The sequence below is a fragment of the Bos indicus x Bos taurus genome, chromosome 5 (genome assembly GCF_003369695.1).
Source record: "Bos indicus x Bos taurus breed Angus x Brahman F1 hybrid chromosome 5, Bos_hybrid_MaternalHap_v2.0, whole genome shotgun sequence".
Taxonomy (NCBI): Eukaryota; Metazoa; Chordata; class Mammalia; order Artiodactyla; family Bovidae; genus Bos; species Bos indicus x Bos taurus.
In genome coordinates, this window is record NC_040080.1 from 54,389,641 (window position 1) to 54,414,506 (window position 24,866).

The following is a 24,866-nucleotide window of genomic DNA, read 5'->3' on the forward strand; positions in this document are numbered from 1 at the left end:
TGAGAATTCTTAGGATTTACTGTTAGATGGCCCAGACGGTAAAGAATATGCCTGCAGTGCAGGAGACCTGGGTTCAATCCCTGGGTTGGGAAGATCCCCTGGTGAAGGGAATGACTACCCACTACAGTATTCTTGCCTTGAGAATTCAATGAACAGAGGATCCTGGTGGGCTACAGTCCATGGGGTTGCAAAGAGTCAGACACGACTGAGTGACTAACACTTTCATATCATATACAAGTATTATCTGTAGTCATCCTGTTGTATGTTACATCCCTAGTCCATGTTTATTTATAACTCTTACTAGTTTGTACCTTTTGACCATCTTCCTCCAATTTCTCCTGCCCCTCCTGTCTGTCTCTGGAACCACAAGTCTGATCTCTTTGTCTAGGAGTTTGGCTTTTTGTTTTGTGTTTAGATTCCACATATTAGTGAGATCATACAGTATTTGTCTTTCTCTGTCTGATTTATTTCACCTAGCATTATGCTTTCAAAATCCACCCATGTTGTCACAAATAGTAGGATTCTGTTGGTTTTTATGGCTGAATAATATTCCATTGTGTGTATATGTATATACACTCTTTATTCATTCATCCTTCAGTAGACATGTTGATTGTTTCCATGTCTTGGCTATTATAAATGGTGCTGCTGTGAACATGAGGATGCAGACATTGGTTCAAGTTAGTGTTTTGGAGGTTTTTGGATATGCTCTCAGAACTGGAATTGCTGGACCATGTGGTAGTTCTCCTTTTAATTTTTTTGAGAATTATATACAATACTGTTTTCCACAGTGGCTGTACCATTTTACAGTGTCACAAACGGTGCGCAGGGTTTTCTTTTTTCCATATCCACACTAGCATTTGTTATCTTCTGTCTTTTAATCATGGCCATTCTAACAGGCATGAGGTGATATCTCATTGTGATTTTAATTTGCATTTCTCTAGTGGCTAGTGATGTTGAGCATCTTTTCATGTATCTGTTGACCATTGATATATCTTCTTTGGAAAGATGTTTCTTCAAGTTCTTTGCCCATTTTTTGTTTAATTTTTTTTTTTTTTTGCTCTTGAGTTTTATGAATTCTTTATATATTTTAGATACTAACCTCTTATCAGGAATATGATTTACAAATATTTTTCCCACTTCATAGGTTGTCTTTTCACTTTGCTGATGGTTTCTTCTGCTGTGTAGCTTTTTAGTTTGATGTAGTCTCACCTGTTTACTTTTTACATTGTCTCTTAATCTTTAGGTATGATTTCTGTAAAACCATTACTAGACCCATGTCACGGAGCTTTCTGTGTTTTCTTCTGGGAATTTCATGGTTTGGGGTCTTACATTTAAGTCTTTAACCCATTTAAAGTTAGTTTTTATGGGTGGTACAAGATAGTGGTCAAGTTTTATTCTTTTACCTGTGAATATCTAATTTTTCCAGCACCATTTATTGAAGAGACTCTTTTCTCCACTGAGTATTCTTGGCTCTCTTGTCCAATATTAGTTGCTTGGGTTTATTTCTGGGCTTTCAGTTCTGTTCCATTGGTTTATTTGTATGTCTTTATGAAGGAGGCATATTTAATAATTGAATTATCTTGTGTTCTTTGTTTAGGGTGTTCCAGTGATGGCAATAAGAAACAAAATGATATCAGAAGGACTAGACCCAGATCTTCTTGAGTAAGTAGTTCTAATGATATAATGATATTACTATCAAGGTGTTGAATTTATCAGTCTTTATAAAAACATTTCAAGCTCTATATATGTTTTTCCTGTACATTGTTTTATGGTCAAGGAAACCTCCTCCACAAATAATGTGTCTGCTATGTTTAAAAAGTGAAAAATCTATGCTATACTACTAAAACTAGCCTTAAAACATTTTAGGAGTATTTTCAATAAATTGGTGATGAACCTGTATATGCAAAAGAGATGGAAATTGATGACATTTTTGTTTGACAGCAGTAGTATCCACAAGAAGCATTGTTCCTTTTCTTCCTGTGCTGCATTTTTTCTCTCTCCGTCCCTCCCCATCCTCTTTTTCTTATTTCTAATTTGTTGTTGTTCAGTCACTCAGCAGTTTTTTATGTATGAGACCTTAGTATATAGGAAATTTACTCTACATGACCTAGGTTGAGCCAGATGGGAAAATAAATAGAGTAGTCTATGGTAATGGTTATTATGGAACTAGATATTGTTTGTGTGAGTTTTATAAAAATTTTTTTTGAAAAGTTGTGACTCAAAAATTTGACAGTTACGTTTTCCATCCAGGCAAACCTGGCTACACAGCTCATCCTGGATAAGATGTATCTTAATGGATTATTCAGAACTATTCTCTTTTGCAAGTATCTAGACACATGTAAAGAGTCTTTCCAGTTTGGGGGTTTTAGTTCACCCCACTGTATTTAGCTATGTTAGCTCTCCAGGCATTCATACTATACTAGCAGTATACTTTGGAATTCTTGGCCTTGAGCCCTTCAAGAAAATATATGCATTTTTTTCTTTCATATATGCAATCCTTTTCTCATTTTATCTTTCAAAATATGAAATTTAAAAACATATTTTGAAGTCTAGAAGAACAGATTTCCTTCACATATCTCCATTTAGTATATATTTCAGTAGCAAACAGTTCAAGTACAATGGTATGGATTGGTAATTTGAACCAAACATCTCCAGGATATTTGGCATTTGTTCTGGAAATTGTTTCTGACACACTTTAAAAGCAGATGGATTGTGACACATACTTTAATGTGAATTGAGCATATGGGTCCAATCCATTTTGGTACTCATTGGAATATATGTTGTAAATATATCTAACATTGACCATGACCTCTTTTTTGCTTCTGGAAATACACAGTAGAGCATCGGTACTAACAGAGAGCTAAAATGACCTTTTAAATGATGATTTTTCTCTCTAGAGAAAATGTAATAAATGGGAAATTAGCAGCCTTATAAGCATCAGCGTATGCTAGTTCTCCATTCCCTCCACCCGCTCCTGGCTGCATTGCATCCCCTGCCTAGCCTAAAACTCCTTCATAATCCTTTACTTCAACTGGCTACCCACACTAGCAACTTGAAAGTCACCCTTGATTCTGCCCTCCTCCCTTCCCCTCACTATGTCAGTCACTGTGGTTTCCTCATTTTTAATCTCACATCTGACCATATGCCTCCATGCCATTGCTGTTTAGTTCAAGCCTTCATCATTTCTCACCTGATTTATTTTAATTGCTCCATTTTGGTTTTCTATTCTCTTTCAGTCCATCACTAAAAACTTAAGTGGATGTCTTCATATAGTTCATCTGTTCATACATACAAGTCTTCCTGTGACTCTCTGCTGTCCCTAACATATGCTCTGACATCTTAGAATTGCAAATAAATACATTTATCATCAAGACTCTGGCTTCATTTCTTGCCAATCATCCATGCATCCCTGTCTCTTACAGCTGTAGCAGACTACTTATATAGTTCTCAGACTGTACCATTTTCCTGGTGTCTTTGAAAGTTTGTATTCTTCCCCATGAAACTTCCTTCCCCCATGTTATTGGCCAAGCTGATTTGATATTCTTTAAGATCCCATTTAGGTATCACCTTTTTAAGAAGTTAGTGGATAATTACCAAGGGGAGAACCCCTAGGACCTCCAGTACTTTCTTGATGTATCTCACTTAGCAAGTTTGAGCGCGCGTCATTGTCTGTAAATGTTGAGAAACATTCAGCTGCAAGGTGGTGCCAAGTTTTAGGGTAGAATTCCAGTAACAGTTAACATTGTCTTACAGAAAAGCTGCTCCTCAACCACAGCCTGGAGCCTGAATTCTGACCCATTACCTCATGAGTACATGCCATTGGTCACAAGGGGCACTGGTTGGAGTAGGGTGACTCACTATAACCTATCACCACTACCACTAGAAAACCAGCTGCAACTACATTTAGCTAGATATGATAAGTGGAATCAACCACCTTGTTAAAGAGGACTTCTGTCACTTTAGGAATCATGTTTACATAAAAGTTAAGGAGCCTTGCTTTAAGGGGAAAGTCTGAGATGAAGAAGAAAATGTGCCATCCAAGGAAAGAGTGTGCTTTTATTTAAAATATTAGGTACATATTAAGCCTAAGCCAAGAACTTTCAGTAAAGATGGTTCTTTTCTCTTTTAAAGTATAAACATAAACTTTTTTTTTAGCCCTAGGTAGTGAGACAGACTTACGTAACTGTAGGAAGAAGTAGTCTAAATCTGTTTGCGCTGAACAAAGAGTAAAACTGAGGTTAATATAGGAATAAATACTGATCAGAAAATACACTGTTACTCAATTAGCTTGTGTTTAGAACAGTTTGGAAACTAAGAGTATGTAACTTTGAACCAAAACAGTTTACTTGATAAGAGAGAAGAGAGCCTGGCTATTTTCCTACAAAAATTACTATCACTGAATTTTAGAAACTCTATAAAACTGAAGAAAATGCCAGATAATTACCAAATAAATAGTATTTGTTTGCTACTTCTTAGTGATTATTTAATCTTCTTAAAAATCTAAGTTTTTAAAAATGATGATCAGATCAGATCAGATCAGTCGCTCAGTCGTGTCCGACACTTTGCGACCCCATGAATCACAGCACGCCAGGCCTCCCTGTCCATCACGAACTCCCGGAGTTCACTCAGACTCACGTCCATTGAGTCAGTGATGCCATCCAGCAATCTCATCCTCTGTCGTCCCCTTCTCCTCCTGCCCCCAATCCCTCCCAGCATCAGAGTCTTTTCCAGTGAGTCGACTCTTCGCATGAGATGGCCAAAGTACTGGAGTTTCAGCTTTAGCATCATTCCTTCCAAAGAACACCCAGGGCTGATCTCCTTCAGAATGGACTGGTTGGATCTTCTTGCAGTCCAAGGGACTCTCAAGAGTCTTCTCCAACACCACAGTTCAAAAGCATCAATTCTTTGGCGCTCAGCCTTCTTCACAGTCCAACTCTCACATCCATACATGACCACAGGAAAAACCATAGCCTTGACTAGATGAACCTTTGTTGACAAAGTAACGTCTCTGCTTTTGAACATGCTATCTAAGTTGGTCATAACTTTCCTTCCAAGGAGTAAGCGTCTTTTAATTTCATGGCTGCAGTCACCATCCGCAGTGATTTTGGAGCCCAGAAAAATAAAGTCTGACACTGTTTCCACTGTTTCCCCATCTATTTCCCATGAAGTGGTGGGACCGGATGCCATGATCTTCATTTTCTGAATGTTGAGCTTTAAGCCAACTTTTTCACTCTCCACTTTCACTTTCATCAAGAGGCTTTTGAGTTCCTCTTCACTTTCTGCCATAAAGGTGGTGTCATCTGCATATCTGAGGTTATTGATATTTCTCCCGGCAATCTTGATTCCAGCTTGTGTTTCTTCCAGTCCAGCGTTTCTCATGATGTACTCTGCATATAAGTTAAATAAACAGTGTGACAATATACAGCCTTGATGAACTCCTTTTCCTATTTGGAACCAGTCTGTTGTTCCATGTCCAGATCTAACTGTTGCTTCCTGACCTGCATACAAATTTCTCAAGAGGCAGATCAGGTGGTCTGGTATTCCCATCTCTTTCAGAATTTTCCACAGTTTATTGTGATCCACACAGTCAAAGGCTTTGGCATAGTCAATAAAGCAGAAATAGATGTTTTTCTGGAACTCTCTTTCTTTTTCCATGATCCAGCAGATGTTGTCAATTTGGTCTCTGGTTCCTCTGCCTTTTCTAAAACCAGCTTGAACATCAGGAAGTTCACGGTTCACTTATTGCTGAAGCCTGGCTTGGAGAATTTTGAGCATTACTTTACTAGCGTATGAGATGAGTGCAATTATGCGATAGTTTGAGCATTCTTTGGCATTGCCTTTCTTTGGGATTGGAATGAAAACTGACCTTTTCCAGTCCTGTGGCCACTGCTGAGTTTTCCAAATGTGCTGGCATATTGAGTGCAGCACTTTCACAGCATCATCTTTCAGGATTTGAACTAGCTCAACTGGAATTCCATCACCTCTACTAGCTTTGTTCGTAGTGATGCTTTCTAAGGCCCACTTGACTTCACATTCCAGGATGTCTGGCTCTAGGTCAGTGATCACAGGGCTTATATAACCAAGACTTAGTTCTTGGTTCTAGCTTGTAAAAATTAGTTTTTAGCTTGTAAAAATTAGTTTTTAAAAATGCAGTAAATTAAAAAGATGTGAAAGAGTACCTTTGTCACCTTTGTCATCATACACACAAGTTGATGGAAAGGAAAGAAAATAGAAAATTTTCAGGTTGATCTGTTTTAGAAATACAGAGCAGATAAATCATGCCTTATAAATTTTTTCAGTCAATGCCTAGATTCTCTTACCAAGAAAAAGGAAAAATGTTTCTCCCTCTCCTATTCTATGGTTTCATTTATGTCCCATAACTAAGGTTACTATTACTAGTAATTACTGCTTTTACTACTCTAAGATAAATAGTCTAGCCTCTGAACGTGTCTAGCAAGAGATGAAATCCGTGGTGGTTAAGTCTCAGTCTAAGGCAGACTTTAGAAATGGTCTACTTGCTGAGGTCCAGATTCTGCACTGCCCCTTTCTAGCTGTATGACCCTGAACTAATTACCTAATCAATCTGTGCATCCGTTTCCTCGTAAATGTGAAATAGAAGAGTTCACCCTTTATAGATTCATTCAGACTAAGTAAGCACTCAGTGCAGCTCTGAACAAGCAGTAAATGTTCAGTAAATGTTAGTTGTGATTTATGAATGTTTTAATGGAAGAATATGTAGCAAGTTCTAAACAACTGGATTTACCAGGCTCTCAGATCACAATTTGTTTATAGTCCCGTAGTTGCCTGTATACCATTGTGGTCTCAACACAGACATATATAATGTACACAGAGTAATTATCCTTTTGAGTTATATTCTCTGTTTTCCCAAACTGAAAAGTCTGTATTTTCAACTTTGTAGTAAAGAACAGACTTCTGAAATTTAAATTTAACTGGTCACATTCTTAATGTTAGTAGGAGAGTGCAGTTTGCAGCATACTGATTTGGCTAAAAAAATCGAGTTATGCAGGCTTTAAACAGAACCAGCTCAGTTGGCATTTGTCCTGGATATATCTATTCAAAAGACATTTATACCCTTTTCTCAGACTGTGCAGTGACCATGATTGTGGTTACCAGGAATAAAAGTAACCACTTCAGCCTACTTATCACTGAGACGAGAGGAGATTTATTAGTGATAAACAAAAGGATACTGGAAAGCAAGAAAACTTTATTTAATTATATTCAAGGCATATCCAGCAGAGTTTCCTGCCCTCTAAAAGAATTCCTTATCTGCCGATGATTTGCCTGTCTCCTGCTACTGAACAACATAAGGGATTAAAGGTTGGATTTTGACTAGTTGAGCGTAGAATTGATCTCAGTTCCCCAAATGAGCAATTCCAGAAACAGGTTTTTTTATTTGTTCCATTTTTCTAGTTCTTGCTTAACTGGTATTCCATTCAAGGTAGTTACCAGTCATTAGTGACAGAGGATGAAACAGAGGGGCAACAGAGGATGAGATGGTTGGATGATATCACCTACTCAACAGACGTGAATTTGAGCAAACTCGGGGAGATAGTGAAAGACAGGGAAGCCTGGTGTGCTGTAGTTCATGGGGTCACAAACAGTCAGACATGACTTAGCAAGCGAACAACAACCGGTCCTTGACCACTGGCTGGCATACTGGCTAGAAAGTATAGGACAGGAAAAAACACTGTCAGAAAACTGTGATTAGTCCACTGTTGGAGACTTAGATCACAAGAGTCAGTTCAGTTCAGGTGCTCAGTCGTGTCCGACTCTTTGCGACACCATGAACCACAGCACGCCAGGCCTCCCTGTCCATCACCAACTCCCGGAGTCCATCCAAACCCATGTCCATTGAGTCAGTGATGCCATCCAACCATCTCATCCTCTGTCATCCCCTTCTCTTCCTGCTCTCAATCTTTACCAGCATCAGGGTCTTTTCAAATGAGTCAGCTCTTCGCATCAGGTGGCCAAAGTATTGGAGTTTCAGCTTCAACATCAGTCCTTCCAATGAACACCCAGGACCGATCTCCTTTAGCATGGACTGGTTGGATCTCCTTGCAGTCCAAGGGACTCTCAAGAGTCTTCTCCAACACCACAGTTCAAAAGCATCAATTCTTGGGCACTCAGCTTTCTTTATAATCCAACTCTCACATCCATACATGACCACTGGAAAAAACCATAGCCTTGACTAGATGGACCTTTGTTGACAAAGTAATGTCTCTGCTTTTTAACATGCTGTCTAGGTTGGTCATAACTTCCCTTCCAAGGAGTAAGCATCTTTTAATTTCATGGCTGCAGTCACCATCTGCAGTGATTTTGGAGCCCCCCAAAAATAAAGTCAGCCACTGTTTCCACTGTTTCCCCATCTATTTTCCATGAAGTGATGGGACCAGATGCCATGATCTTTGTTTCCTGAATGTTGAACTTTAAGCCAACTTTTTCACTCTCCTCTTTTTCACTTTCATCAAGAGGCTCTTTAGTTCTTCTTTGCTTTCTGCCATAAGGGTAGTGTCATCTGCATATCTGAGGTTATTGATATTTTCCCTGCAATCTTGATTCCAGCTTGTGCTTCTTCCAGCCCAGCGTTTCTCATGATGTACTCTGCATATAAGTTAAATAAGCAGGGTGACAATATACAGCCTTGATGTACTCCTTTCCCAATTTGGAACCAGTCTGTTGTTCCATGTCCAGTTCTAACTTTTGCTTCACAACAGTAAGAGATAAGAGATAATAAAAATATTGAAGAAGTAGTGTTAAAAACAGTTGGGGTCTGCCAGTGTCTAGCAAGCAAGAAGTTAGGGGAGCTGTTGGGATGTAAGAACCCCAAGACAAATGGCAGAAACCCATCTTACCTAGAATAGCTAGCTTTCTTTTTCTTTATCATATTAGGCATTATGTCATTTCTCTGGCTGGGGAATCTGCTTACCACAGCAAAGAACAGGTATACCTGCCTTGATGGGCATTCAGAATAGAAAAGACCAAACTGTGTAGTTTGAGTAAGTGTAATGCTGAAATAAGTCTTACTAGTTACTGTAGTCAAAATTGTCTCTTTTTTTTTTTAACTATCCCAAATGTCTTTATATAGTCAATGTAATCTTAGTTCAAGAATTCAGTGTTTGGCTGTTTCCTTAAGACCACTTATTGCTATTGCATAGGTGGCTCAGATGGTAAAGAATCTGCCTGCAACACAGGCAGACCTGAGTTCGATGGCTGGGTCAGGAAGATCCCCTGGAGAAGGGAATGGCAACCCACTCCAGTATTCTTGCCTGGAGAATCCCATGGACAGAGGAATATGGTGGGCTACAGTCCATGGGGTCAAAAAGAGTGACATGACTGAGCAACTAACACTGAGAACGACGCTAATCAACAAGTATCATGTGACATTATAACTGTGTGTGCTGTAGCTGATATTGAAAAGTGATTTGAATAACTATCACACCCTATCCCCCCAACCCTGCTACTCAGCAATATTTGTACTAACAATGTTTTTGGCACTTCATCTGCTTTAAATTCCACTGTTTTAAATTGAAAGAAAATGAAAAATATCTTTAAACTATTTACCTACATAAATAAATGTTTTTCTAAAGAATGTTTATAATGTTTGCCATCAAAGTGGTTTTGATTTTAAGCACAAATGTAAATCTGTTTTTAATGAAAACAAATCAGATCAATGATATTCATATTTTAAGACTCCTTTATGTACAGGAGGATCACAGAAACATAACTCAAACTACCTAAAGTAAAAAGGGAAGTTATTGACTCACATCCCTAAGAAGTCTAAGCAGTACAAAATCAGGGCCACAGCACTATTATTGCTGGCTGGTTGGTATTTTCTCTCACCTGTTCCTCGGTCTGCCTTTAATCAAACGTGGCATAATAATCCACTTTTCTCCTACTGCTGATGAGCTACCTCCTGGAAAACAAGGAGTTAGCAAATAATATTTGCTTTATATTTTAAATGGCTATAATATTGCTAGTTTCACCAACTGAAAGGAAAGAGAACCCCTTCTCCATAGTCCATAGCTCATTTCTAGGGAAGCATTCTGATTGTCCCCATTTGGTTTATGAGCCTTCCCTTACACTGGTCTCTACAGAGAATGATTCTCCTGACCTGCCAGTCCTGGATTATGTGACTGAAACAAGAAACGGTATAAGGAAAGGATGAAGACAGCAGGGATTGTAGTTGACAGTCTTGTTTATGTAAATGGGAGAAAGATGACAGAAATAACATACACACAGCATCCTGTTTGCTAAAAAGTACTGATTTGTATATGGTTAGTCCTTTCAGAGAAGGCAATGGCAACCCACTCCAGTACTCTTGCCTAGAAAATCCCATGAGCGGAGGAGCCTGGTAGGCTGCAGTCCACGGGGTCGCTAAGAGTCGGACACGACTGAGCGACTTCGCTTTCACTTTTCACTTTCATGCACTGGAGAAGGAAGTGGCAACCCACTCCAGTGTTCTTGCCTGGAGAATCCCAGGGGCGGGGGAGCCTGGTGGGCTGCTGTCTCTGGGGTCTTACTGAGTCGGACACGACTGAAGTGACTTAGCAGCAGCAGCAGCAGTCCTTTCCTTTCTAAATTTTGGCTCAGTTTTAGTTGAGGTCAACCTAGTAATCTTTGAAAATATGTCTTTTTAAAGAAATTAAACAATAAGAAGTTTAAAGTTAAGCTTTAAAAATTTTGCTTTTACTAAGACTTTTATTGATAATCTTAATGCCACAAATTATATAAATATGCTTATTAAAATATAGCTACCAAGATAACCACTAAAGATTGAGATTTTTAAAAATATATACATGATAAATCATGAATTTGACTTCATATTTTTTTCTGCATTTTGCTGACGAAGTCTTTTGTAGTGATTCATTTATATGTTTAAAACACTGAGAGTATTATGAAATCTTCATTTCCACATTTTAGTAGTGAAGTGTGACTAGTAGTTTAAAGTTGCAACCATTTAAAACATATCTTTAAAACTTCTTTCTGTGAAAGAAAATTAAAAGGTATGTGCATGCACGTGCGCACACACACACACACACACAATCAAGCCAGAGCAGTTCTGATCATTAAAAAGCCAAATACTATTCCCCCTAAGAATATTAATATGAATATCCAGTCTGGAAATGCTGTTAAGAGTTTTATTATTACAGTAACATTTTTAAAGCATTATAACTTATAAAATGTTTTCATGTTTTAACCTCATTTGATTTTCACAATTTTTTAAGTTTTTTATATAACAAAAGGAACTCGAGTATGTAGCTTTTCTTTTGTTTTCATAGCAATTACAATTCAAAGTAGCTTTAAATTTATTTTAAAAATGAATGAGGGCAAGCAAAGAAGTATCAGTAAGAATATGGAGAAATTGTAACCCTTGTGCACTCTGGGTGGGAATGTAAAATTATAATTGCTATGGAAAACAGTATGGCAATTTCTCCAAAAATCACTTCTCAGCATATATATACTCAAAAAAGTGAAAGCAGGGACTCAAATAGATACTTGTATACTCATGTTCATAGCAGCATTTTTCACAATAGTCCAAAAGTAGAAACAACCCAAATGCCCATCCACAAGTGAATGGATAAACAAAATGTATTATCTGCATACAATGAAGTATTATTAATCCTAAAATTGAAAAGAAATTGTGATACATGGTACAATATGGATGAATCTTGAAGACATGAGAAATGAAAGAAGACAGTCACAAAAAGACAGGTATTGTATAATTCCACCTACATGAGGTACCTAGAGTAGACAAAGTCATAGAGACAGAAAGTAGAGGAGTGGTTGTCACGAGCTAGAAGGAGAGAGAAATGAGGAGTTATTGTTTAACTGGTACAGAGTTTCAGTTTTGCAACATGAAAAGAATTCTGGAGGTTGGTTAAGTGGTGATGATTGCACAATACCGTGAATGTACTCAGCACCACTAAACTGTACACTTTTAAATGGTTAAGATGGTAAGTTTTATGTTACGTGTATTATACCACAATAAAAGAAATGAGAAAAGGAAGAAATGAACGAAGACAGAGAATAACAAGTGTTGGCAAGGATATGGAGAAATTATAACTCATATTCTGATGGTGGAAATGTAAAATGATGCATTCACTGGGGGAAACAGTTTGACAGTTCCTCAAAAAGTCAAACATGGAGTAATCACATGACTCAGCAGTTCTACTTGAGGTTTGTACTCAAGTATTCTAAACATACATTCACACAAAAACTTGTACACAAATGTTCCACTAGCATTACTCATAACAGCCAAAAAGTAGAAATAACCTAAATGTTCATCAACTGATGAATGGATAAACAAATTGATATATCCATGCAATGGAATAATATTCGGCCATAAAAAGGAATGAAGTACTGATAAATGCTACAACATGGAAGAACCTTGAAAACATTTTATTAAGTGAAAGAATCCTGACAAAAAGGTTAAATAGCCTTGATCCTATTTATATGAAATGTCCTGAATAGACAAATCCATAGACACAGAAAAGTAGATTCATGGTCATCAGAGGATGAGAGTGAAAGGAAATGGAATGTGTCTGCTAATGAGTTTTAGGTTTCTTTTTGGAGTAATTAAAATATTCTAGAATTAGATAGCAGTAATGGTTGTACAACCTTGTGAATATACTAAAAAAAAAACTCTAATTTGTACAATTTTAAATGGTGAATTTTATGGTATGTGAATTATATCTCAATTAAAAAAATAAATGACTTCTTAAGTGTCCATCAGCAGATGAATGGTTTTATATATATATATATATATATATATATATATATATAGGTATATATATCCAATAGAATATTATTCAACCATACAGAAGAATGAAGTTTTGCCATTTGGATGGACTTGGAGGGTATTATGCTAAGTGAAGCAAGTCAGGCAGAGAAAGACAAATACTGTATGACAGCACTTATACGTGTGGAATCTGAAAAAAATCAACAAACTACTGAGTATAACAAAAAAGATGCAAACTCACAGATATAGAGAGCAAACTAGTGGTTACCAGTTGGGGGAGAGAGGTGGGGAGGGGCAATATCGAGAGGGGATTAAAAGGTTCAAACTTATGTATAATATAAGTAAGTTACAAGGATATATTGTACAGCACAGAGTATATAGCCAATATTTTATGACTATAAATAGAATATTACCTTTAAAAATTATGAATCACTGCATTGTACACCTGTGACTTATATAATTACGTACACCAACCATACTTAAATTTTTTAAAAAATGACTTCTTAAAATTTCTAAACTTAGTTGTGTAATTTCACTGAAAGCTGACATTTCATATAACTTCTCTCCACTCTCCACCTGTTGTCCCTACCAAATGACCTAATCTCATCTACTGTTTTACCCCAGTTACTTTCCTACACCCTAGCTACCAAAAGATTTATAGGTCCCAAATGCACTGTGCTGCACCATCCCTGTTTTTTTCTTTATTCAGAATGCTCTCATCCCCACGTATTCCCACATTTTCTGTTCCTGACAAATTCATGCCTATCCCAACATCCTTCACAAGTGTATTGACCTTTCTTGAGTTTTCTGTGACTAACGCTAGTAGAATGAATTACCTTTTCCTTTCAAACAAGTGTAGTTAGTACAACTATATTTTGTGTATCACACTGTATAAGAATAGTTTGTTTATTTCTGTCTCCCCCACTAAATTATCAACTTCAGAGCAGCAACTACTTACTATTTGTTTCTGTACCTGCAGCACCTAAAAACTTTCTTGACCAAGTAGTAGGTACATGGTAACAATGAGAATTATAATCATAATAATAGATAGCCATTATTTAATATACCTACTATGTGCCACATGACAAATCTTGACAGCGTATTAAAAAGCAGAGACATCACTCTGCTGACAAAGGTCAGTATAGTCAAAGCTATGGTTTTTGCAGTAGTCATGTACAGGTGTGAGAGTTGAACAATAAAAAAGGCTGAGCACTGAAGAATTGATGCTTTTGAACTGTGGTGTTGGAGAAGACTCTTGAGAGTCCCTTGGACTGCACGGAGATCAAACCAGTCAATCCTAAAGGGAATCAGTCCTGAATATTCATTGGAAGGACTGATGCTGAAGCTGAAGCTCCAATACTTCAGCCACCTGATGCAAAGAGCCAATTCATTGGAAAAGACTCTGATGCTGAGAAAGACTGAAGGCAAGAGGAGAAGAGGACGAGATGGTTGGATGGCATCACCCTCTCAATAGACATGAGTTTGAGCAAATTCTGGGAGATGTTGAAGGACAGGGAAGCCTAGCATGCTACAGTTCATGGAGTCACAGAGAGTCGAGGCACCACCGAGTGACTGAACAACAACAATGTGCCACGTATTGTTTAGTGTATTTTGCAGTTAGTAATTCATCCTAATATTCACAACAATCCAGTCAGTCAGTTGGGTACACAGTCTAGTTAAATAGCTTCCCCAAAGTTGCTCAGAAACTACATAGCAAGGCTAAGATTTTAACCCAGTATTTATACCCACTACTAATAGAGTTCTTGCTTCTGTGGAGAATAATGAAGCCTGTTCCCATGTTAGCATTTTAGGCAGTGGAGCATCAGTCAAAACCACTAAATACTGTACTTAGCTCTAACACTTTATTATACTGAGTACATGTGACTTCCTCATGGGCATAATCTAAAATTTTTTTTAATTTATTTATTTTAATTGGAGGCTAATTACTTTACAGTATTGTAGTGGTTTTGCCATACATTGACATGAATCACCCATGGGTGTACATGTGTTCCCCATCCTGAACCCCCTTCCCACCTCCCTTCCCATCCCATCCCTCAGGGTCATCCCAGTGCACTAGCCCAGAGCACCCTGTCTCATGCATCAAACCTGGACTGGTAATCTGTTCCACATATAATAATATACATGTTTCAGTGCTATTCTCTCAAATCATCCCACCCTCGCCTTCTCCCACAGAATCCAAAAGACTGTTCTATACAACTGTGTCTCCTTTGCTGTCTTGCATATAGAGTCATCATTATCATCTTTATAAATTCCATATATATGCATATTAGTATACTGTATTGGTGTTTTTCTTTCTGACTTACTTCACTCTGTATAATAGGCTCCAGTTTCATCCACCTCATTAGAACTGATTCAAATGTATTCTTTTTAATGGCTGAGTAATATTCCCTTGTGTTTATGTACCACAACTTTCTTAACCATTTGTCTGCTGATGGACACCTAGGTTACTTCCATGTCCTGGCTATTATAAACAGTGCTGCGATGAACATTGAAGTACACATGTCTCTTTCAATTCTTGTTTCCTCGGTGTGTATGCCCAGTAGTGGGATTGCTGGGTCATAAGGCAGTTCTAGTTCCAGTTTTTTAAGGAATCTCCACACTGTTCTCCATAGTGGCCGTACTAGTTTGCATTCCCACCAACTGTGTAACAGGGTTCCCTTTTCTCCACACCCTCTCCAGCATTTATTGCTTGTAGACTTTTGGATACCAGCCATTCTGACCAGTGTGAGTGAGATGGTACCTCATTGTGGTTTTGATTTGCATTTCTCTGATAATAAGTGATGTTGAGCATCTTTTCATGTGTTTGTTAACCATCTCTATGTCTTCTTTAGAGAAATGTCTGTTTGGTTCATTTGCCCATTTTTTGATTGGGTCGTTTATTTTTCTGGAATTGAGCTGCAGGAGCTGCTTATACATTTTTGAGATTACTTTTTTGTCAGTTGCTTTGTTTGCTATTATTTTCTCCAATTCTGAAGGCTGTCTTTTCACCTTGCTTATAGTTTCCTTCGTTGTGCAAAAGCTTTTAAGTTTAATTAGGTCCCATTTAATTTTGCTTTTATTTCCATTACTCTGGAAAGTGGGTCATAGAGAATCCTGCTGTGATTTATGTCGCAGAGTGTCTTGCCTATGTTTTCCTCAAGGAGTTTTATAGTTTCTGGTCTTACGTTGAGATCTTTAATCCATTTTGAGTTTATTTTTGTGTATGGTGTTAGAAAGTGTTCTCATTTCATTCTTTTACAAGTGGTTGACCAGTTTTCCCAGCACCACTTGTTCAAGAGATTGTCTTTTCTCCATTATATATTCTTGGCCTTCTTTGTCAAAGACAAGGTGTCCATAGGTGCGTGGATTTATCTCTGGGCTTTCTATTTTGTTCCATTAATCTATATTTCTGTCTTTGTGCCAGTACCATAGTGTTGATTCCTCTAGGTCCATATTTTCATACAAATTGTGAAATTATTTGTTCTGGTTCTGTGGAAAAAAACTGTTGGTAGCTTGATAGGGATTGCATTGAATCTATAGATTCCTTTGGGTAGTATACTCATTTTCACTATATTGATTCTTCCAATCCATGAACATGGTATATTTCTCCATCTATTTGTGTCCTCTTTGACTTCTTTCATCAGTGTTTTATAGTTTTCTATATATAGGTCTTTTGTTTCTTTAGGTAGATATATTCTCGAGTATTTTATTCTTTTTGTTGCAATGGTGAATGGAATTGTTTCCTTAGTTTCTCTGTTTTCTCGTTGTTAGTGTATAGGAATGCAAGGAATTTCTGTGTGTTAATTTTATATCCTGCAACTTTACTGTATTCATTGATTAGCTCTAGTAATTTTCTGGTAGAGTCTTGAGGGTTTTCTATGTAGAGGATCATGTCATCTGCAAACAGTGAGAGTTTTACTTCTTCTTTTCCAATCTGGATTCCTTTTATTTCTGTTTCTTCTCTGATTGCTATGGCTAAAACTTCCAAAACTATGTTGAATAGTAGTGGTGAAAGTGGGCACCCTTGTCTTGTTCCTGACTTTAGAGGAAATGCTTTGAATTTTTCACCATTGAGGATAATGGGTTTGCTGTGGGTTTGTCATATATAGCTTTTATTGTGTTGAGGGATGGCATCACCAACTCGATGGACATGAGTTTGGATAAACTCCGGGAGTTGGTGATAGACAGGGAGGCCTGGCATGCTGTGATTCATGGGGTCACAAAGAGTCGGACACGAGTGAGCGATTGAATTGAACTGAACTGAAATGATGTTCCTTCTATTCCTGCTTTCTGGAGGGTTTTTATCATAAATGGATGTTAAATTTTGTCAAAGGCTTTCTCTGCATCTATTGAGATAATCATATGGTTTTTATCTTTCAATTTGTTGATGTGGTGTTTTACATTGATTTGCGGATATTAAAGAATCCTTGCATTCCTGGGATCAAGCCCACTTGGGCATGATGTATGATCTTTTTAATATGTTGTTGGATTCTGTTTGCTAGGATTTTGTTAAGGATTTTTGCATCTATGTTTATCAGTGATATTGGCCTGTAGTTTTCTTTTTTTGTGGCATCTTTTTCTGATTTTGGTATTAGGGTGATGGTGGACTCATGGAGTGAGTTTGGAAGTTTACCTTCCTCTGCAATTTTCTGGAAGAGTGTGAGTAGGATAGGTGTTAGCTCTTTTCTAAATTTTTGGTAGAATTCAGCTGTGAAGCTGTCTGGTCCTGGGCTTTTGTTTGCTGGAAGATGTCTGATTACAGTTTCAATTTCTGTGCTTATGATGCGTCTGTTAAGATTTTCTGTTTCTTCCTGGTTCAGTTTTGGAAAGTTATACTTTTCTAAGAATGTGTCCATTACTTCCAAGTTGTCCATTTTATTGGCATATAGTTGCTGATAGTAGTCTCTTATGATCCTTTGTCTTTCATTGTTGTCTGTTGTGATCTCTCCATTTTCATTTCTAATTTTGTTGATCTGATTCTACTCCCTTTGTTTCTTGATGAGTCTGGCTAATGGTTTGTCTATTTTATTTATCTTCTCAAAGAACCAGCTTTTGGCTTTGGTGATTTTTGCTATGGTCTCTTTTGCTTCTTTTGCATTTATTTCTGCCCTAATTTTTATGATTTCTTTCCCTCTGCTAACCCTGGGGTTCTTCATTTCTTCCCTTTCTAGTTGCTTTAGGTTTAGAGTTAGGTTATTTATTTGACTTTTTTCTTATTTCCTGAGGTAAGCTTGTATTGCTATGAACCTTCCCCTTAGCACTGCTTTTACTGAGTCCCATAGGTTTTGGGTTATTGTGTTTTCAATTTCATTCATTTCTATACAGATTTTGATTTCTTTTTTTATTTCTTCTGTGATTTGTTGGTTATTCAGAAGCATATTGGATAGCCTCCATGTGTTGGAATTTTTAACAGTTTTTTCTCTGTACTTGACATCTAATCTTCTGCATTGTGATCAGATAAGATGCTTGGAATGATTTCAGTTTTTTTCAGTTTACCAAGGCTAGATTTATGGCCCAGGATGTGATCTGTTCTGGAGAAGGTTCTGTGTGCACTTGAGAAAAAGGTGAAATTCATTGTTTTGGGGTGAAATGTCCTATAGATATTAGGTCTAACTGGTCTACTGTATCATTTAAAGTTTGTGTTCCCTTGCTAATTTTGTTTAGTTGATCTATCCATAGATGTGAGTGGGGTATTAAAGTCTCCCACTATTATTGTGTTACTGTTAATTTCCCCTTTCATACTTGTTAGCGTTTGCCTTACATATTGTGGTGCTCCTTTGTTGGGTGCATATATATTTATAATTGTTATATCTTCTTCTTGGATTGATCCTTTGATCATTATGTAGGGTCCTTCTTTGTCTTCTTTCACAGAGTTTACTTCAAAGTCTATTTTATCTGATATGAGTATTGCTACTCCTGCTTTCTTTTGGTCTCCATTTGCATGAATATCTTTTTCCAGCCCTTCACTTTCAGTCTGTATGTGTCCCTTGTTTTGAGGTGGATCTCTTGTAGACAGCATATATAGGGGTCTTGTTTTTGTATCCATCAGCCAGTCTTTGTCTTTTGGTTGGGGCATTCAACCCATTTACATTTAAGGTAATTATTGATAAGTATGATCCCGTTGCCATTTACTTTATTGTTTTGGGTTTGAGTTTATACACCCTTTTTGTGTTTCCTGTCTAGAGAAGATCCTTTAGCATTTGTTGCAGAGCTGGTTTGGTGGTGCTGAATTCTCTCAGCTTTTGCTTGTCTGTAAAGCTTTTGATTCCTCCTTCATATTTGAGTGAGATCCTTGCAGGGTACAGTAATCTGGGCTGTAGGTTTTTCACTTTCATCACTTTAAGTATGTCCTGCCATTCCCTCCTGGCCTGAAGAGTTTCTGTTGAAAGATTAGCTGTTATCCTTATGGCAATCCCTTTGTGTGTTATTTATTGTTTTTCCCTTGCTGCTTTTAGTATTTGTTCTTTGTGTTTGATCTTTGTTAATTTGATTAATATGTGTCTTGGGGTGATTCGCCTTGGGTTTATCCTGTTTGGGACTCTCTGGGTTTCTTGGACTTGGGTGGCTATTTCCTTCCCCATTGTAGGGAAGTTTTCAACTACTATCTCAAGTATTTTCTCATGGTCTTTCTTTTTGTCTTCTTCTTCTGGGACTCCTATGATTCAAATGTTGGGGCGTTTGACATTGTCCCAGAGGTCTCTGAGGTTGTCCTCATTTCTTTTAATTCTTTTTTCTTTTTTCCTCTCTGCTTCATTTATTTCCACCATTGTATCTTCCACCTCACTTAACCTATCTTCTGCCTCAATTATTCTACTGTTGGTTCCCTCCAGAGTGTTTTTGATCTCATTTATTGCATTATTCATTATTGATTGACTCATTTTTATTTCTTCTAGGTCCTTGTTAAACATTTCTTGCATCTTCTCAATCCTTGTCTCCAGGCTATTTATCTGTAACTCCATTTTGTTTTCAAGATTTTGGATCATTTTTACTATCATTATTCTGAATTCTTTTTCAGGTAGACTCCCTATCTCCTCCTCTTTTGTTTGATTCAGCGGGCATTTATCATGTTCCTTTACCTGCTGAGTATTTCTCTGCCTTGTTTAGATTGCTGTGTTTGGGGTGGTCTTTCTGTATTCTCACAGTTCGTGGTTCTTGTTTATTGTGGAGGTTTCTCCTGTGTGTGGGGTTGGACGAGTGGCTTGTCAAGGTTTCCTGGTTAGGGAAGCTTGTGTCAGTGTTCTGGTGGGTGGAGCTGGATTTCTTCTCTCTGGAGTGCAATGAAGTGTCCAGTAGTGAGTTTTGAGATGTCTTGCGTTTGGTGTGGCCTTCGGCAGCCTGTATATTAAAGCTCAGGGCTATGTTCCTGTGTTGCTGGAGAATTTGCGTGGTATGTCTTGTTGCTCTGGAACTTGTTGGTTCTTGGGTGCAGCTTGGTTTCAGTGTAGGTATGGAGGCTTTTGGATGAGCTCTTATATATCAATGTTCCATGGAGTCAGGAGTTCTCTGGTGTTCTTAGGTTTTGGGTTTAAGCTCCTGCCTCTTGTTTTCAGTCTTATTCTTATAGTAGCCTCAAGACTTCTCCATTCATAAGCACTGTTGATAAAACATCTAGGTTAATGTAGAAAAGATTCTCCACAGTGAGGGACACCCAGAAAGGTTCACTGAGTTACGTGGAAAAGAGAAGAGGGAGGAGGAAGATAAAGGTGACCAGGAGGAGGAGAGGGGAATCAAAGGGGAGAGAGCAATCTAGCCAGTAATCAAATCCCTATGTGCTCTCCACCGCCTGGAACACCCAGAGAGGTTTACGGAGTTATATAGAGAAGAGGAGGAAGGAGATAGAGATGAACAGGATGAGAAGAGAGGGGGTCAAAAGGAGAGAGACAGACCTAGCCAGTAATCAGTTCCCTAAGTGTTCTCCACAGCCCGCAATACCCAAAGAAATTCACAGAGTTAAGCGAGAAGAGAAGGGGAGAGGGAGGAGATAGAGGTGACCTAGGGGATAAAAAGAGTCAAAAGGGGGAGAGGGCAATCAAGCCAGTAATCACACTCCTAAGTAAAAATGGGTACTGAAGATTGGATTCTTAATGGTACAAAATTGATGATAAATACCGAAAAGCAAAAATTAAAAATGTAGAGTAGAGGTTAGACTCTCAAAAATACAATATTAAAAAAACAAAATCACAAAAATTGTATTAAAAAATAGATGAAATTTGCTTTAAAAATAGGGTCTTTTTTTCTTGCAAGGTAATAGTAGGTTGTAAAAATGAAAATTAACGGAGTAATAAAGGACTTAAAATTTTTTTAATTAAAAAAATGATAATAGAAAAATATAGGAATTTCTCTGGAGCTGTTGCAGGCAGTGTGGGGTCAGTTCAGTTTCAGATAGTTCCTTGTTCCAACTTATACTTCTCAAGGTCTATAAGTCCCTTCCAATGTAGTCAGTGCTAACTACAGGATTTTAATCTGTTGCACCTGTCACTTCCAAAGAGGTTCCCTCTGTTTATTTTGGCTTCTTCTGTTTGCAAGTCTCCGGTGTCTAATTTCCACCCTGACACAAGGGGGCGGTGGTGATCACTTATTTAGGCTCACTTGTTCAGTCATGCTGTGGGGAGGGAGGAACACTGCAAATAAATATCACTGGCGTGTGTGGGGAGTGCTCGCATTGTCAGGGCCACACTGGGTTTGCCCCTGCTCATGGCGTGTGTGCTTTCCCAGTCTACACTGCTCAGGCTCCAGGTTGCTCTGCAGGCGAACTGTCTAAAGTGGGCCCTGGGTTGCATGCACTTCCCAGGTCTAAGCCGCTCAGGTTCAGGTTCTCCTGTATTCCACAAAGGCGCAGAGTCGGTTGGGCCTGCGTTTTGTGCCTTTCCTAGGTCTGAGCAGCTCAGGCGACCAGGTGCTTGGCGAGCGCACTCTCCCCAGGTGGGGTGGGGCATCTTATCACCTCCCCTGTCCCAGCCTCTGGGTTTCCTGGATGCACAGCGGGAGCACCGTCTCACGAGTGCTGTGTGTGTCTCCTCTGGGGAATTGATCTCTGGCTGCAGTCTTCCTGGCGGATGTCAATCGTCCAGGATTCCAGGAAGACTTGGTTAGCAACTGGGAGCCTGCTCACAGTTTGGTATAGGATGCTGTCTCTGGGGCGGAGATTGCCCCTTTCTGGTTCTGGCTATTGCCCGCCTGCCTCCCTGCCTCCAGAACAAAATGGGCCAGTCCAAAGCCGGCTAGCTCTCCTGTGGTATTAGCTCAGTCCTTTGTTCTGTGAGCAGGCTGGCAGTGCTTTAGGTTAGAGCTTTTCACGGGAAAGTTCTCTCTCTCTCTCTCTCTCTCTCTCTCTGTCTCTTCTCTCTTCTCTCTTCTCTCTCTCTGGCTATCACACGTTTGCGTTGCTGTCTCATGTTAGCTCCCTCAGATTGCCCTCAGGGCATTCGGGCTCAGTCCCTACCCTAAACAGTGCAGCCCGTGCCTCCCGTTTAGCCCCGCCTTGCTGGTGGTAGATACGAGTATCTGGGCTACTTCTCTGCTGGGAGTTGCGGTTAGGCACGTAATCTGTGGGTTTTATTTATTTATTTTTCCTCCCAGTTATGTTGCCCTCTGAGATTCCAAAACTCCCCACAGACCCGCCAGTGAGAGGGTTTCCTGATGTTTGGAAACTTCTCTTTTAGGACTCCCTCCCCAGAATGGGTCTCCATCCCTCACTCTTTGTCTCTCTTTTTATCTTTTATCTTTTGTCCTACCTCCTTTCAAAGACAATGGGCTGCCTTTCTGGCTGCCTGGTGTCCTCTGCCAATGTTCAGAAGTTGTTTTGTGGAATTTGCTCAGCATTCAACTTATCTTTCAATGAATTTGTGGGGGAGAAAGTGGTCTCCCTGTCCTATTCCTCGACCATCTTAGGACCACCCCCCCATAATCTAAAATTGTACAGTAGAGCAAAGGGGTTTATGTTTGACCCATTGCTAGGGAGCAATGCCAGCATTTCTTCTGTTTCATAGCACGACAGACATGGTATTAAAAACTAAGTCAGAATTCGGCCATAATTCATAATAACTAATAACATAATTCATAATAACAAGTAAGTAGGAGACTATACATTTTATTTTAGCAATAATTATTATATTTGTGGCAAAGAAGAGTTTTGTTTGTTGGTATCTTAAATCTTATTAAGAATTAAGGAGCCTGAGAGAAAAATAAGTTTTGTAGCTTTTAATTACTAAAACAGAGCAGCTGTATTAGTCTTCCTTTCCCTCTTAGTTTCCCCCAGGTATACTTTGCTTAATTGCTTTTTTGGTTAGAGTGAATGGGTGCTGAGTGATTGTGCTGCCACATTGATTAAAATGATTTATTAACAAACACTATGAAACCTATCAATTTGACTGTTTTAATGACACCAATAAATTTCCTGTGGTTTTTTTTATAGCACATCTATACAAAGCTGGAGTTTAACCATTCTCACATCATCTTCTGCCTAGGGAATCTTCAAGACATTATTTTTATGAACTAATTCTTCTTATGTTTATCTGATGATAAAGCATATAAGTGAAAACACTCAGCAGATATTAAGAACCACCTTTGAACAGTCACTCTCCTCCCCCACAAGATTTCTGTATGGCCTGTTTTTCTTACTGGCCATTCTTGAAATCTCTTCCATTTTTAAATTACTCCCTTCAGCTTTCCTGAACATGAAAGTTTTCTTTTTTTCCCACTTCTAGCTTTCCTCTCTCTGTACCGTACAGACACTTGGAGGCTGCAAGGATTTAGCACTGGTCATGCCAGCCTCTCCAGATCACATCTCTGTCTGTCATTGGGTCTCCGTGGTAATGAGAAGCAGAAAGTGCTGAAGTAGCACACTGTGTAAGGACTGGCAGGAGGAAGTGGTGCCATGGCCTGTATAGGAATAGCACTGAATCCCCATGGTACTGGAGAAGCCTGTGAGAAGCATGCTGTGGTAGAGAGCAGGAGGCTCTCAGTTAAGTATGCAGCCTTGGCAGATTTATTAGCAGCAATATTCTAGGATGAACCTAATTTACAGTAAGTGATTTTTTTTTCAACTAGAAAAACCATTAAATTTCTTTTTTTTTTTTTTCCTTCTCTTTCAGGAGGCCAGATGCTCCAGTGCCTGATGGTGAAGGTGAAAAAAACACAGAAGAAAGTTCAGATAGTGAATCTTCTTTTAGTGACTAAGCTTAATTTTCATAACAATTACATGTACATGTGTTAGTGCACCTTTACATTCTATAAGAGAGCCTGAACTGTAATTCTTAGTTATAAAAACATCAAGTGGCTACAGATCTGCCACCAAGCTTCCTCTGTGTTAAAAAATAAATAAAGCATTTATAATAAGTTGGCAGTATGTCTTGTTACCAAAATAAAGGTCCCTGCTGAGAAATAGAATAGCCTAAATAAAGTACCAAGATGGAGTATTTCAGAGATGCAAGGAGCATGTAGAATGAAGTTAGTGTGAGGTTAGTGATCAAAAATAGACTCAATGCAGAAAAAAAAAAAAAAAAAAAGTGAATTTGGCAAAGTGAATGATTCAATTTTTGTGAATACTTTAGCATGAAAAGTATTATGTACACTTGTATCATAAGAGTTGTTAAATTTCTGGCAGAAAGTAATACTGGATTGAAATTTTTTGTGACAACTGGAAGCTTATATATCACGTTTATTGTGGGTCTGGAACTTATTGGTAGTATTTATTAGCATGTAAAGCTTTTCACAGCTTGTGCATTAGTTAGATATACCATCAAATTCAGATATTTGTCATCAGAGATTAAATTGTAGGTAGTTTCAATGTGGTTCAGAGTGAGCTGATGGCAGAAGCTGACAAAAGGATGTGATGTGGGACAAAAGAAGTGTTTCCTGCTGTCTACCCCTTGCCTATTCAGAATTGAGTCCCATGTTAAGTCTACCCATCACCATATCTTCAAAGTGATGACGAGTCACAGTCTGTTGAAGACTACCCAGGAGGATTAGTGAGACAAGCTATCGCTCCTGTTGCTACAACTGAACCAAAGACCAAAACTCATATTCATCATCCTCTTCCTGCACTACCAATTTGAGACTTTGCTTGCTCTCTTCCAGAAACTTTGCTTGCTCTCTTGCAGAAATT

The 24,866-nt window shown here is 38.4% G+C and overlaps 1 protein-coding gene across 4 annotated transcripts in view; it reads left to right on the forward strand.

Moving 5' to 3' along the window:
• Positions 1–24,107, forward strand: part of WASHC3 (WASH complex subunit 3) — a 58,741-nt gene extending 34,634 nt beyond the window's left edge. For 2 of the 4 annotated variants that reach the window (XM_027541977.1, XM_027541975.1), the window contains 2 exons: positions 1,598–1,662; positions 23,854–24,107. In XM_027541977.1, the coding sequence (XP_027397778.1) occupies positions 1,598–1,662; positions 23,854–23,938 (150 nt within the window). In that variant the 3' untranslated portion in view covers positions 23,939–24,107. Of the gene's footprint in view, positions 1–1,597; positions 1,663–23,490; positions 23,776–23,853 lie in introns of those variants that run through there. The other 2 variants (XM_027541973.1, XM_027541976.1) reach the window with 2 other exon arrangements.
• Positions 24,108–24,866: the final 759 nt, after the last annotated feature.